General features: G+C 38.1%; 1 protein-coding gene across 2 annotated transcripts in view; it reads right to left on the bottom strand.

The window, feature by feature from the left end:
* The window catches only part of LOC129360781 (platelet-derived growth factor C-like), a 40495-nt gene extending 32440 nt beyond the window's left edge, over positions 1 to 8055 (bottom strand). The window contains exons 1-2 of one of the 2 annotated variants that reach the window (XM_055031185.1): positions 7624 to 8055; positions 7281 to 7481 (exon numbers count right to left, since the gene is read on the bottom strand). In XM_055031185.1, the coding sequence (XP_054887160.1) occupies positions 7281 to 7452 (172 nt within the window). In that variant the 5' untranslated portion in view covers positions 7453 to 7481; positions 7624 to 8055. Of the gene's footprint in view, positions 1 to 7280 lie in introns of both variants that reach the window. The other variant, XM_055031184.1, reaches the window with a different exon arrangement.
* Positions 8056 to 13754: the final 5699 nt, after the last annotated feature.

Below are 13754 nucleotides of genomic sequence, written 5' to 3'. Positions count from 1 at the left end.
AAACAAAATTTATGAGGCTCAGGCTGTGCTCTGCACTCGGAAGTTGGAATTTCCCGGATCCAAGATGGAAAAACAACTGAAACTCCACCTGAGGTCGGAATTTCAACATGGAAAGCTGGAGGTTTCTTCCCAGCAACAATTTCAAAATCCACACTGGTGATATGCCTCCAACAAGATGAAAGCTGCTAAAATGAACAGTTTTATGCAGACTTCTGGGTTTACATCTCATTACACCAGTACTGTCCCTCATGTATTTGTGAACATGTTTCCCTCACGATGGAATGCATATTTACTTATTGTTAATAGTTTGATTACGGTAATCAGGAAAGATCACCATAATCAGATGTAACAAGTACTCTAATGACTGAAATAATCTGTCAGTTTTATATACCAAAATTAAAAGAGTTACTTTCTTAAAACAAGCTTCAATAGTTTGCTCTTTTTTCATTTGCACCAGAAACTAGACTGAAAAAAATGCGTGTTTTTGCAGTGTGGTCAAAGTGGACGACATGGGCATAACTATTTAAGAACTCATTTTTCCTGACACTGGTGCTGCTTTTAGTAAAACCATTTAACAAGTGACATTAAAAAAAAAATAAGCTATGAATTGGAAGTTATTTGAAATATTTCAGAAAGTGAAGCACAGAAAACCCCAGCATACTGCTATTAAAGAAAATAAATGGTCAAAGCTTGGGATGTCCTAATCCAATCCGTCTCTGTTTTTAGAGTATTTTGAAACGGTTGGTGGATCTCTGGTTTACATTCTGTGATTGTGTCATTTTCACACCAGACAAGTCACATTGTGTTTCATTATGTATTCATGTATAATTTTTTTATTTTATTTTACAATTACAGCAAATTTTCCTGCACAGATGGAAAAACTTCATTAAACTATTTTGAACATTGATTTAGAAATTGTGAAATGTGGGCTTTCTGTTTAGGACAGAAAGAAACAGGCAGCAGAAGCTCCCCGTCTGTTGTTGCACATCAAAGCACTTTTCATAAAACTTTTGTGCATACATAATTAACCATCACCACACTGAAATGTGATGCTAGCCTAATTTTAACATGGCGTATCAAATTTTGAGAGCAGAAATGCTGGAATTAGCCTAGGATTTTAGCAAGCAGCACCGCTCAGAAACAGCAGAACTAAGACCTGAGTTAGTTGAAAACAAGAGCTCTATATAATTTTAGTACGAGCCAGAGTATAAACAAAGTTTATGTTCTGTGTCTTACTAAAATTAGAGAGTATTGTTTCCATCAGCCAATTCACCTTCCTGGTTCTGATTATGGGTCATCCAACCACGATTCATAACAGGGTAGTTTTGTTTGCCTGTAATTCTGCCAACTTTTAGCAACATACATAAATTAAGAACTTTAAACTGTTTTCTTATTGGAGACCAGAGTATTTCCATTTGATGTTTATCTTCAGACAACCATTTCTGGCTAAAGCCTGGCCTAACCACACACAGCTTGACAAACATTAATTTACTATGGCACAGGCAAAGTTTGTGTGGACCTTTTTCTGACAGTACAAGTTAAACATTTTTTGAAAACTCCTGACTTTGGGACAGCTGGAGTGTGGACTCCCTGAAATGACAAACAGCAGGCACGCATTGGCATGCTTTGCTTGCCAAATACATCATTGCATGTTCAAATAGTGCTGACAGGGAAAACTTAGATACTTTTATACATGGTCTTCCAAGGAGGTTTCATGAAAAAAATACACACATCAACAGAGCTGTCCGCATTCGGTCGTCTCTGAAAATTGCTGGCAGTAATAGAGAGATTTACTAAAAGGATTTTCATTTGCACTCAGATTGACTTTTATAAGATAATTATTATGTGTGGGATATCCATTAAAGTAAAAGTAGAAAGAATAATCTTCATAAGCTGGAATATATGTTACTTTTTCTGGAAAATGTTTTTGTGTTTGACTTGTCTTTGGGTATGTGGTTTTTATCCGACCACCATTCTAATGGTGGTCAGATAAACCACCATTAGATGGTCCTCCTAGATGTAACAAAAAATGTTCTATGAACAAATGCTGATGTTCAAAACTCTTTTTTACAAATATAAAAAGAAAACAATCATGATATATTACAGTAAAACTGTTAGCATGGAAAGAAACAGACCTCATCACAGCCAGTGTGGGGAGAAGTTGGACTGTTGCTGCCTTTCAGTGATTTCATTGAACATTGAAACCATTCAGGTTCCTGGATGGCTTTAATTAAAAGGAAGTTTTCCCACTGATATAAAGCTACCCAACCCAATGATGAACTGCATAGTGCTTCATTCACTAAAGCATCAAAGTGGAGACTATTCTAAGCTTTTCCATTATGCTGAAGAAGCATCTGACCTGTGTAACATAATGAATGGAGACACGCAGTGAAGCCAGTTTTATTTCACTAGTTTAAGAGTCACATTGTAATTTAAAAGTTAGGCACAATGCAGGAAACCCTTAAAATGGCATTGAGAAAATTTGAATTGAGGAAAGCTGGTTTCACTTCTAATACCTGCCAGAAGAGCTTTGACTATATAAATCACTATGTCTGCTCTGGACAGGACACATTTTGCAACATGTTGTCTAAGAAAGAAACAACAGCATTACTTTGTATGTATCAAATGGACAACTTATGTTGAAGGGAGGAATAAGTATGTGCATTTATAAGAGAGTTTAGTTTCTTTCGATCCAGAAAATCATGGCTGAGTTAGAGGATTTCCAAAACTGCACCTTGGATGTTTCTGGTCTGCAGTGGTCATGTGAAAATGAACAGAGTTCACCAGACATGGATAACCATGTTACCCATGATGAGGTTTACTGATGATGAATGGGACAGAAATTCATTGGTGTGAATGCAGAGAATCAGCTTGTTAGGGGTGGAAAGCTGCAGTCCAGTCAGCAAACCCTTCTGCCTTTAGTGCCAAAACTATGCAGCTGAGCATCAAAGCTGCACTGCAGAGCAGAGGATGGAGGAAAGCTGGTCTTACAAATCCTGTTTTCTTTGGCGTCACATAAATGGTTACCTCAGAAGCACATGGCAGTCTAATGCAATATCGCAAAAAGATCAAATACTTTGATTTCTTCCATATGTATTTTACTTTGAGGTGTACAACCTTGCAAAGCATTATTGTGGGTATTCCCTTTTCAGTATATATTAAAATGCCATATTTTTAAGCATAACATAGCTTAAAAGATTTTTACTTTCCTATTTAATGCCTTGAAATCGAGTCTGTCTCTTTAAGAAGCTCCTGTTCTTTTCTACACTCCGTCTTCAAAGCGTGTCATCGTAACGACATTTTGCCATTAAGCCATTTATAAATGTTCTTATCAATTTTGGAATAAGAAGTAGTTCATATGCTAAGCTGCAACATTCCACCAGGTGTTTGCCAATTGCCGCTACCGCTAGTCTGGAGGAACTGAGTGGGGGTGTTGACAGAGAGGGAAATTGTGAGTGTGAGGTACTCTGTAAGGAGGAAGCTCAGCTCCGAGGAGATGGATTATAATTATTTATCATTGGAGGATTCTTCAAACATGTATAAAAAGATCAAAGCAACACTTCAGGTATGTTTGCCATGGAGGATTAAAAACTTAGATTTTACATAATACCCTACCGTTTAAGTTCATGTCACATGAATGACTGATTGTTTGTGTTAAAAAAAAAACCCACTGAAAATATCTTACTTTTTTATATCCTAGTATGTAAAGCACCTCTGCCCTGAAAGTATGCATACGTGGGACAGTGCACATGTTCCCCATAGGCCTGTGACCCCCTTAACCTTAGTCCTCCCCCCTAATCTCATAATCTTTAGAGGAACAGCAGTCCCTGTGATCACTGGTTGGTCCAGTGCGGTGCATACATTCCTCTGATGGTTCAGGGTGTACCATATCGGAATATCACAGGTAATCCTTATCTCCTACAAATATCTCCTGCTAGATTCTTCTGATGAGATCTGGGCCTGTGCTGATGGCAGAGTGAGGCAGGGATGAAAACAAACCTTCCACAGTAAACACAAGAGAAACCACTTAACTCAGAGAGGTGATCTGAGGAGGCGCCCTCTGAGATGACCTGTCTGATTGGGAAGCTGAGATGCATTCTCTGCTGGATGTGCAGTCTTGACAACTGGAGTCTCGGCCAGCAAATCATAGCTTACGGTAATGTTAGAGAGCACAGTGAACTCTATAGCATTAAGAAAAGCCATCATAGCTTAATAGCACAAGCTCATATAGGCCAGGAGGTAATAAACAGAAGTCAGGGTGACGTGTAGCTTTATAAAATCTCTGTTTGCAAAGATTGAAAGCATTAATTTATCTCAGCAAAACATTTTAATGATCAAAATATAAATGCCTATCATTTTCCTTATCTAATATAAAACACATTTTATAGAAACACTTAAAGTAGATTTTCTTTAACTGGCTATCGAAAATAAATAACGTATAAATAATGATTCTGTCTTTTAAAGGGACAGAATCTTTCATGTTTTGAAATGTACCCACATAAATTATGGTTTAACAGATCAATACTTTCCAGTTCTTAAGGGAATCCTTGAATTGTTACCTTTTAAATAAAGTCATAGAACAACATGTTACTATTACTAAACTCTCTCTGGTGATAAATGTAGGCATATTTGCTGTGCTTTGATAAAACTGATGGCTGGGTGTCTGAAAGCCAATGAGTAAACATCACACTTACGTTTTTCAGACTCGTCTAAAAACCACCACTTTCCATGTCCCTGCTGAGGAAGAACTATCCCACAGCATCATACTGCCATTACCATATTTCACAGAGGTAATGGCTGTTTCAGGACTCTTTTCAGTCCTGAAACAGAGGAGATGGTGTGTCCAGGACAGAGATGTTCCCAAATCGTTTTTTCTAAGTCCCAATCAAGTCTCAAGTCTTTTGCTCTGATTCAAGACAAGTGTCAATTCTCTAATGACTGAAAAAACATACAGGTCACTTTTAACCCTGATGCTCCAGGTTCAAAATACAAACCTGTTCCATTTGTCCTTGTGCCTTAATTACATAAAACAACTCATTTTATTATTTTAATATGTATTTACAGCAATATTTTTATTATTTCACATTTAATTTACTATCCAACTATATGTTAGACTGTTTTATATTACTTTCAAAATTGTTCATATATAACATCTGCCAATTTGGAAAGATAGATATTTGAAATAGATTAAAATATGTTTATGTTCAACTTCTTAATGAATAAAAAAAAAGTCTGTTTTTCTATGTTATGACTAGGTTAGCAGCTGTTTTTCAACTACTTTTCTATAATTAATTATCTAACTTGAGGCATGTTCTTCTTCTCACTCTAAGCTGTAAAAGTTTTAATATCCAGGACAATTAAAAACTTCAGTTTTTCAAAGTTTTTTTTTTTTTATTACAATTTGCTTTGCTTACTTTTCAAAATCCTTTTTAAATATGGGTTTAGACATTTTGGCATTTTTTTTAAAGGGACAGAATCTTTTATTCACAAAAGCATGAAATACAGAAACTAAAATGATGTGTTGATCTGGCCAGATGACATTTAATCCTTTTCAGTTTGCAAACCGTGCAGAAGCTGCTCTTCTAAATGATATATCTCTATTTTTTTATCTTGTGAGCGTTAGGCATGCAGGTAATACAGAGAAATGTCAAGTGCAATATTAAATTCCCAGCGCAGGAGGAAGAAAAATGTTAATTCATGAGGACAATGTGCAATATTTAGACTGCAGTGTTAGAACCTTTTTCTTTCTTGAGTTTTGTCAAAGTCATTTACGGTGACTGATGGTTATCTACGCAGCACTCGCTCTCAGCTGGAGAAGTTCCCAGCTGATATCTTATGGAGTCATCAGCAGCCACTTGCCAAGTTTAATACGACTGGGGACTGCAACTCTCAAAGCAAATACTACTAAACATGCCTGACAGGTTTGGCTCTCTCCCCACAATCCGATCGATATCACAATGTGTGTCAAAGCGTCAGAAATCAAGTGGGGCAGCACAGTGAGCATTCAGACACTGGTGAAAGATCACATGCTCCCTGACCATCCTCTCCTCTCTCATCTTTGTTGTGCTTCCCTCCTCAGTTGTCCTGATTAAACCTGGAAGTCCCATTGAGGGGCTCTGATTTCTCAGCCCTGACTGTTACTGTAGTGAAGTCACTGTTGCATGTCCTCCTCCTGGCTGTTAAATGCATTTTGACATATCTACTGGAACGTACAACAAATACATCTTCATCATCCTACACATAAAATCCTCTAATACTACATTGTTGATTTCACTCATTTGATTTTTTGTGAAAGTAAGATTATTTTTAAGCCGTTAGTATGTAGCAGCAGGAAAATATTTGGTTCAAAGGTTTTGAAACTGTGGAGCACACGACTTGCTCAGATTAAAAGCACTCTGCAGTCAAAAGAAGAAAAAACTTAACTTACTGACAATGATTAATTTATTGTGTCATTTAGTGAATTCTGAGCTAGATGGATAAGGAGAGTGTAATGCCTCATTCCCACATTTCTCACCCCACTGAACACCTTCCTGCCCTGGTGATGGGGTCTGTTAATGATCTTACTAAAACACGACAATTTTACACATTTCTGATTATTAATTGTTGGCATGATTGATTGCTTCATGCTGCTTTCAGCTTTTAGACATGCTCACCACAGTCAGTGTAATTCGTTTTAAGAGGATACCTTTAATCAAAGGTCATAAATGTCAGTCATACAATGGCATGATGAGAGCTTAAGAACTTTTGATCAAGGCCTGAAAGATTCTACTGTCTGCAGCCAATGCTGCACACTCCCAACTCCCCAAGCAACAAAGAACTTGGTTGTCAGAAATCCCATGATGACAAAAATATACGCTTCCAGCTAGAAACATATTTGCCCTTAACATGAGAAGAACATAAAACATAAGAAAACATCATTTTTGAATTAATGCTCTCGATCCCAGTCAGTTCAGTAGGTAAGTAAATTACATGGCCTGGAGCAATTTCTGTTGGATGAATGGAGCCTTTTTTATCCTCACAGGGAAAACTTTTCCCCAGGGATGCAGAATTTCAGGAGGGTTTCCCCTCTTATGTATACATACAAGGGTAAACTTTAAAGGTAAGAGGTCATTTTCAACTTCTCAACCTGAGTAATGTTGTTAGAACTAACTGAAATGCAACCTTTCACACAATTTCACATGCATTTGGGAGTGACTTAAAGAAGGAATCTTTTGCGATGTCCGTGTGAGAAAGTTGCAAGGCAATGTGCACTTCAATAACTTTAAGAAAGACACGCTTACCGTTTGGCTCCTTTATACTTGAAAGTTGTAATTTGCTGACATCACTGGATTCGGCGTCGGTGCCATATTGTTGGAGAAGCGATGGAAGAAGGAATATTAATAAAAGGATCATTTGGATGAGTGGTAGTTTGCGATCACAAAGCTGGACTCTGGTCTGGATCACCACAAACATGCGGGACACAAGTGTAGTTTTGGACACATCTGGAGAGTACAAGCAATGAGTAAAATCCACATAATCTTAATCATAAGTTCTTCCTCAAAACGCGAGAAAACATATTACTGATGAATGAGAATCTTCTCAAGACGTTCAAACTCGTTTCTGCTGCGCAGTGCGGGTGCGCACCTGTTGGCTCTGAGGAAAGTTTAAGCAATTAAAATCCCAGCAACATGGTTTGAAAATCGCCTTTATGCACGCGTATCATCTATGGCACAGGGCGATCAAAAATACACAGATGCATTTCGGCTCAATTGCGCGCTCATGGTGCGTTCCACACTTCGTCATATAAATCCCGTCAGATCTTTACGCATTAGAGCCAAAGCTCTCACACACAGAGAGACTGCCAGGGAGTCCAGCAACCCGATACAGTCCGAGCAGAGAAAACTATCCGGAACTCCGAGACGAGATCTGTTGTCTGGCGCAGTCAGGAGTCATAACTTGTAGGCTGAGATAAAATATCGCTGCGCGGACGGGGTTGGGTTTTTGGAGGCTGGCAACTGACGGCACAACAGGTGCTGCGCATAAAGCACAACTTTCCAGCCAAGGGAACTCCCCTGGATGTTAACCATTACGTTGCTGTCTGGGTCTCTGATGTCCTTGTCCGTCCCATTCTGTCCTCCAATGGCTTACCTCCACTGTTTTCAAGCTTCAGGGTTCAAAAAGAGAAAAAAAACACGTCAGCTTGGCTCGCAAAAGGAAGTCGGGATCAAGCTGTTGAAATAGCTTTGCAGAAAGAAATGTCACGTGGTCCAATTAGTTAATGACAATAGAACTACATAAATGAACAACAACTACTTAATAAAAAAGTATAAAACTAAGAAAATGAATAGTTAGTTTTGGTTTATATGTGAGAGAAAAATGCTTTTTTAATATTATTTTGTATTAGGAACAACTAACAACTGCTAAGTTTCAACTTGATCCTCTTCATTAGGATTTGTGATATCTGTAATCTTTAATATTTGATTGCAATGATATGAAGATATTGCAATGTTACTTATAGGATATGCTTTATTCTTCCTCAAAGAGGAAACTGAATTATCTTCAAAAGCACATTTTTAAAAATAATTTTAACAAGCTGCTTTAACTTCTCAGTTCAGTGAATTGAAGTGAAAAAACCCATCAAATTGGACACTAAATTCTTTTATCATTCATGTTTCTGAGGAAGGAAATATTAAAGGGCTTCCCAATTTGTTGTATCAAAGCAGAATCGCTGCTTGGAACAATACTCCCTCCTGTTCCCAATTTCCTTTTCTCTCCAGCATGGTGCAGTGCCTCATCAACTGTGTTTCATGTGGTTCCTCCCACCTCACTGTTGGCTAAACCCACCAGTATCCCCATGCTGTAGGTTAAATCTGCTGCAGCACAGACACAACAATCAAAGGAGTTCTGGAGACATATTGAACCTATTGAGTTAGACGCATGATGCAATGCTACAGCAATTTACCCCCAGTCTCACATAGTTCAGAACTACACAGCACTACCACCTCAAAGAGAGCAAAGAGCAGTCTTCTCTGTGGCACCAAGGTTTAAGGGAGAGTTTTTGTGCTTTTAATCTAAGTGAACTGCTTGAAGAAAAAAGCATGGCTCATTGATGCAGTCATTTCATAATTGTATTGCCCCTGTGGAAGGGGGCAAGTGGAGGTTTTCATGTGTTTTCTGCCAGGGCCAAGGCGCTTTTGTGTAAAGGAGAGTATCACATTCCAGCTCTGCAAGGGCCTGCAGCAGATGTCAGCACTTCACTTCGTGGAATCCCTCTCTTTTACACACACACGCACACGCACGCACACACACGCACACAAACACATTTTGTGTGTGCGGGCGAGGTTCTGTCTCCTAAAGTTGAGTATTTTGTCTCTTTTTCAACATTTGATCATCACTTCCAGGGTGGTCTTACAAAATCCACAGGCTTTGATACCAATGAATGAAATAAACAGAGGAAATTAGGGACAAGGTAAACCATTTGGGTCACAGCTTATCGGCAGAGACATGTCGACTGGTGGGAGGGGTCACCAGTCAACATGTGTAATAGAGAAATCAGTTATCACCTCATACAAATATGAGAGGTGATAACTCTCATATTTTTGCTTGATTACTTTGGATACTAATTGGCCAAACAAACATTTGCCCTCTTCCAATAATTTCTTATTAAAGACTAGATCAAACATGATAGAAAATGAAAGTTTAGTTTCAAGAATAGTACAATAATTGATAAAGCAGTTAGTGTTTATTCCAAAATTGTTATGCTCAGGGGGGCAAGACTTTTGAGATTACTAACATCTCTAGATTTTTTTCAGATAAAAGTTGTAATCCCATCTTTATATCATAAAAGTCAACAAAGAGGGGCATGTAATAATAATAGTTGGTCATGTAGCCACTTTATTATATCAGTGAATTTCTGATGAACTCTCTTGCTTATGAATGAATGAATCTTTGAAAACAATTGCCCCAAGCTGCACTTGGCTTTGAAACCAGAGCCCCCTGGTGGTGCCCCACGGGGCTACAGACAAGCACTGGCCCTCGCAGTGAATTTCTTCCAGTTCTTGGTTTTTCTATTGTTGGTAATGAAATGTCAAAAGTTTTTTTACACTAAATATTCTAATTTATTGTAATAAAATAATCTTATTTTCTAATCTGCTTCTCTTGTTTAAGGATTGGGCAGCTGTCATTTAAGCATATTTGATGTCATTCTTTGTGAAACAGTACAAATTCAGATTAAGCAAATTATTTTTGACTTTTTGAATGATTTTGTTTCATTTTTATTAAAGGCTTTAAGTCAATCAGATTAATAACTAGTTGGGTTTTTTTTAGTGTTTACATGTAGAGGCTCAAACAAAGACCAATTCAAATTAATCTGCTTGCTTTTGAAAACTAGAGCTGGCCAATATGCTCTACTAATAGATAAAACAACAAGCATGAACAGGAACTAATAAAACTGTAAAACAGCACTAATAAAAGAAATGCAAGCATACATTTAGACAAAAAACTCACTCAAGTTTGAAAGCTACAGAATCGAAACAAGCCTTTAAGTGAGATTTAAATATGTGACAGAGGGTTCCTGACTTGACATGCCAGTCCATTTCATGCCTGCAAAACTAGATCTTTGAATCATTTCTGAAATAGACAGGAAGCCAGTGCAGGGAAAGTAAAACAGGAGCGATACGATCACATTTACATGTGGCTGTCAGAAGTGATTAGGCAACATTTTTAACCAGCTGCAGATGAGAGAGTGAGGAATGGCTCCTACAAAATAATCTGTACTGCTGCAATAATCAAGTCTGAAGATGAAGGCTTATATCACTCAAACTCTGGGAACAAAAGAGCTCTCGACCTTCACGAAAGACCTAAACTTGAAAAAAAAAGAAAAATGGTCATTGTTTTTTCTAAAGATCATAAAAGATTACACCAAATGTTTTTCTGAAGGTGTCAAAACATCAAAGATCAGTACTGTAGACAAAAGAATATTAGCCGTTTTATTTTTCCGTCACTTGGTTTCAGAAAGTTAAATCTCATCCACTATTTAATGTCATCCAAACAGCCCAATGAGAAACTAAATGGTTCTGCATATTTATTCTTTAGCCTTATCCTTGTATATTGTTGTCCTAATATTCACAATTCAGTTAAAAATAATTCAAACTGAAGTGAGCAATTTAAAAAAATGGTACCAAATCATTCTCAGCTAAATGTTCCTGTAAACATAAAGTCTCTTTTTACACCTGTTAGATTTTAGGACCGTCATTCTTATTTTCTATCCTCAGTTTTTCTATAAAGTAAAAACTTGTCCCCACAAAGTAACCTCCAGACTCAGATTTTGGCTCGGTGCCCCTACTGTACAACATTTTAGTTAGTGTTGTACTTATGAGACATAAGCTGATGGGGAAGACCCAGCTTCCATTAAAACAATCTGCTTATTTAATGTTTGAAAGGTCAGATGCACTGGTCTGCCAAATTTAATTATTCTGAGAACCTGCACTCTGCAAATGAGAAATCTTAAAATCAGTATGCCTGTACATAACAGATTGGAAGTGAAGGAATGTGCTTATATTTTAGTGTGTTTTTCTTTTTAAAAACAAGATCATAATTAGCTAAGCATTATTTGAGCATGTATGCTATGAGTTTGGAATCACTTACAGGACACATGAAACCTTCAGGGCAAATGGACAACTATAACCCATTCATAAGGCACTCAGAAATATCTTCAATTTCAAACTTTAATCCTCAGACTGTAACTGGAGGGTTCAAATGATGCCTTTATATTTCTAATTTGAGGGAGAAATTCAAGGATAAAATAGTTCGATGACACTATCATTGAAACTGATGTCAGGTTGATAAGCAAAGATCTCACTTTTCCCGCCGATGGTTCAGGACAATCTTACCTTTACTGCTTTAAGTTGATCAGAGTTCCTTAGGTAGAAGTTGTTGTGAACTTCTACCTTCACAACAAACTGAATCCGTTTGAATCAAAGGATTAGTAAAAATAAAGGCACTTTATTCCCACAGTTAACTAATGTTGTGAGCCTGCTTTTCTTCTTGTCAGAAGAATTGCATCATCAACTTTTTGAATTTCTAGAAGAGTTGAGATAAATCTGACAGACTTTCAGAAAATCACAGAAGAGACCCCAGAACTCTGCAACATAGAAAGATCAAAGTTCCAGCCCTCTGTATGCTTCAGAAATGCAAAATGTTACAGGAAAAGATAAAATGCTGTTCAGTTGGCAAAAGGCATCAATCTTTTGGGCTGGACTCTGGTGCAGGGAGAAATTATAGACAGCAAAGGAGGTTAATGCAAAATGATTTATCAAAAAAGTGAATATGCAGTGATGATGACAGATGGGTTCTTAGGACCTTTCTGTCATCATCACAGCTTGTTCCAGCAGGACATGCGTAAGCCCTGCCAAACAATGTGGTTTGGAGGCCACACCGTTTGAAGTTGTTACCTTTTCTGTTTTATGACATCAATCTCTCTATTATGTGCAGTAACCGTGAGTTGAAACGTCTGTGGATTGCTATCAAGAGGAAGATATGTGAAAACAACAAGCATAGCTCCGCCATCTTGTTACTACATTCTCCTACCGTATTGTGCAACGCCCACTGTTGACTCATCCTCGGTTCCCCAAAGAGGTGGAAGCTGATAAAGACTTTTAGGTTTGAAGGTACCTGAACCAAACCAGTTCAAGGATTAGAGTTTTCTTGGAGGAAAAGGCCTATGGGAGAAGCAGTAAGTGATCAGTTGGAGGTTTGGACATTATAATAATAATGAGAAAGGTTCAATGATGAAGAATGGCAGAAATTCCAGGAGGAGGCAAGTCAACGCACAGACCTGGGGTTGGCAGGTTTGATCATTGATGGTCCAGTAATGGTTTGTTTCCTCTGCCCTGGTTGGAGCTGATGATAAGGTGAGCATAGCAGTGGAGCAGGGAGCAGCTGTCTGGAGAATGGCAAAGATGGGGAAAGATTAAGGTAGGAGGTCTTCACTCAGATGCTAGGACTCTGCAAGCAGCTTGTTAGAGTCCTGAAATCATACATAAACAGAGGAATACAGTTCTGTCAGTGGAGACAAGAAAGGCTCAAGTCTGGACTGCAGGGATCTTGGAATTGAAAAATTAGAGGCCCAATTACAACTTTGGTGAGCAAAACAACCTGGCAGCTGGTTCAGGGAGTCAACTCCTCTTTAAGCACCTGCTGATGAACCTTAATGAGCTGCAAGCTGCGGCGCTTGCAGCTGCGGTCACGCCCTGGAGAAAAGGATGAGAGAAACAACAGGCTCTACCTACCCAGCTCTGAGGATGAGACGAAAGACAGTTGTGCAAAATCTCAATCCAGGGTATCAACAACTGAACAACAAGGTATTGTCTTATGCTCTATTATTAACACATTCATTATCACATCAAGACAACCTGTAAGCAAATTATAAACAATAACCAAAATGTCTTACAGATTCCACTAGGTGCTTTGCTTTTTGATGTAATTTCTCCAGTAAGATGAGCTTCTTTATCTTCCACTCCTGTGATAAATGTTGAAGTTTTGTCCACTAAGCCTCTCTGGGTTTAGTCAAAGATCCACACCTCACTTCTAAAATAAAAACAGACACAGTACCAAGTAGTTCATAGACACTTAGACATGCGTCTAAGTATCTTCTGAAGTAGTAGCACAGGGGGGATTTGCATGCCAGATATTATTAGATCACATTAGACTGCATCAATCCAGCCTGACACATTCCTGGATCTGCACCCTGTTGTGCAGCACACCCAGATTTAAGA

The sequence above is a fragment of the Poeciliopsis prolifica genome, unplaced genomic scaffold (genome assembly GCF_027474105.1).
Source record: "Poeciliopsis prolifica strain line A6 unplaced genomic scaffold, Auburn_PproV2 SCAFFOLD006, whole genome shotgun sequence".
Taxonomy (NCBI): Eukaryota; Metazoa; Chordata; class Actinopteri; order Cyprinodontiformes; family Poeciliidae; genus Poeciliopsis; species Poeciliopsis prolifica.
This window is presented reverse-complemented; position numbering and strand designations above follow the sequence as displayed.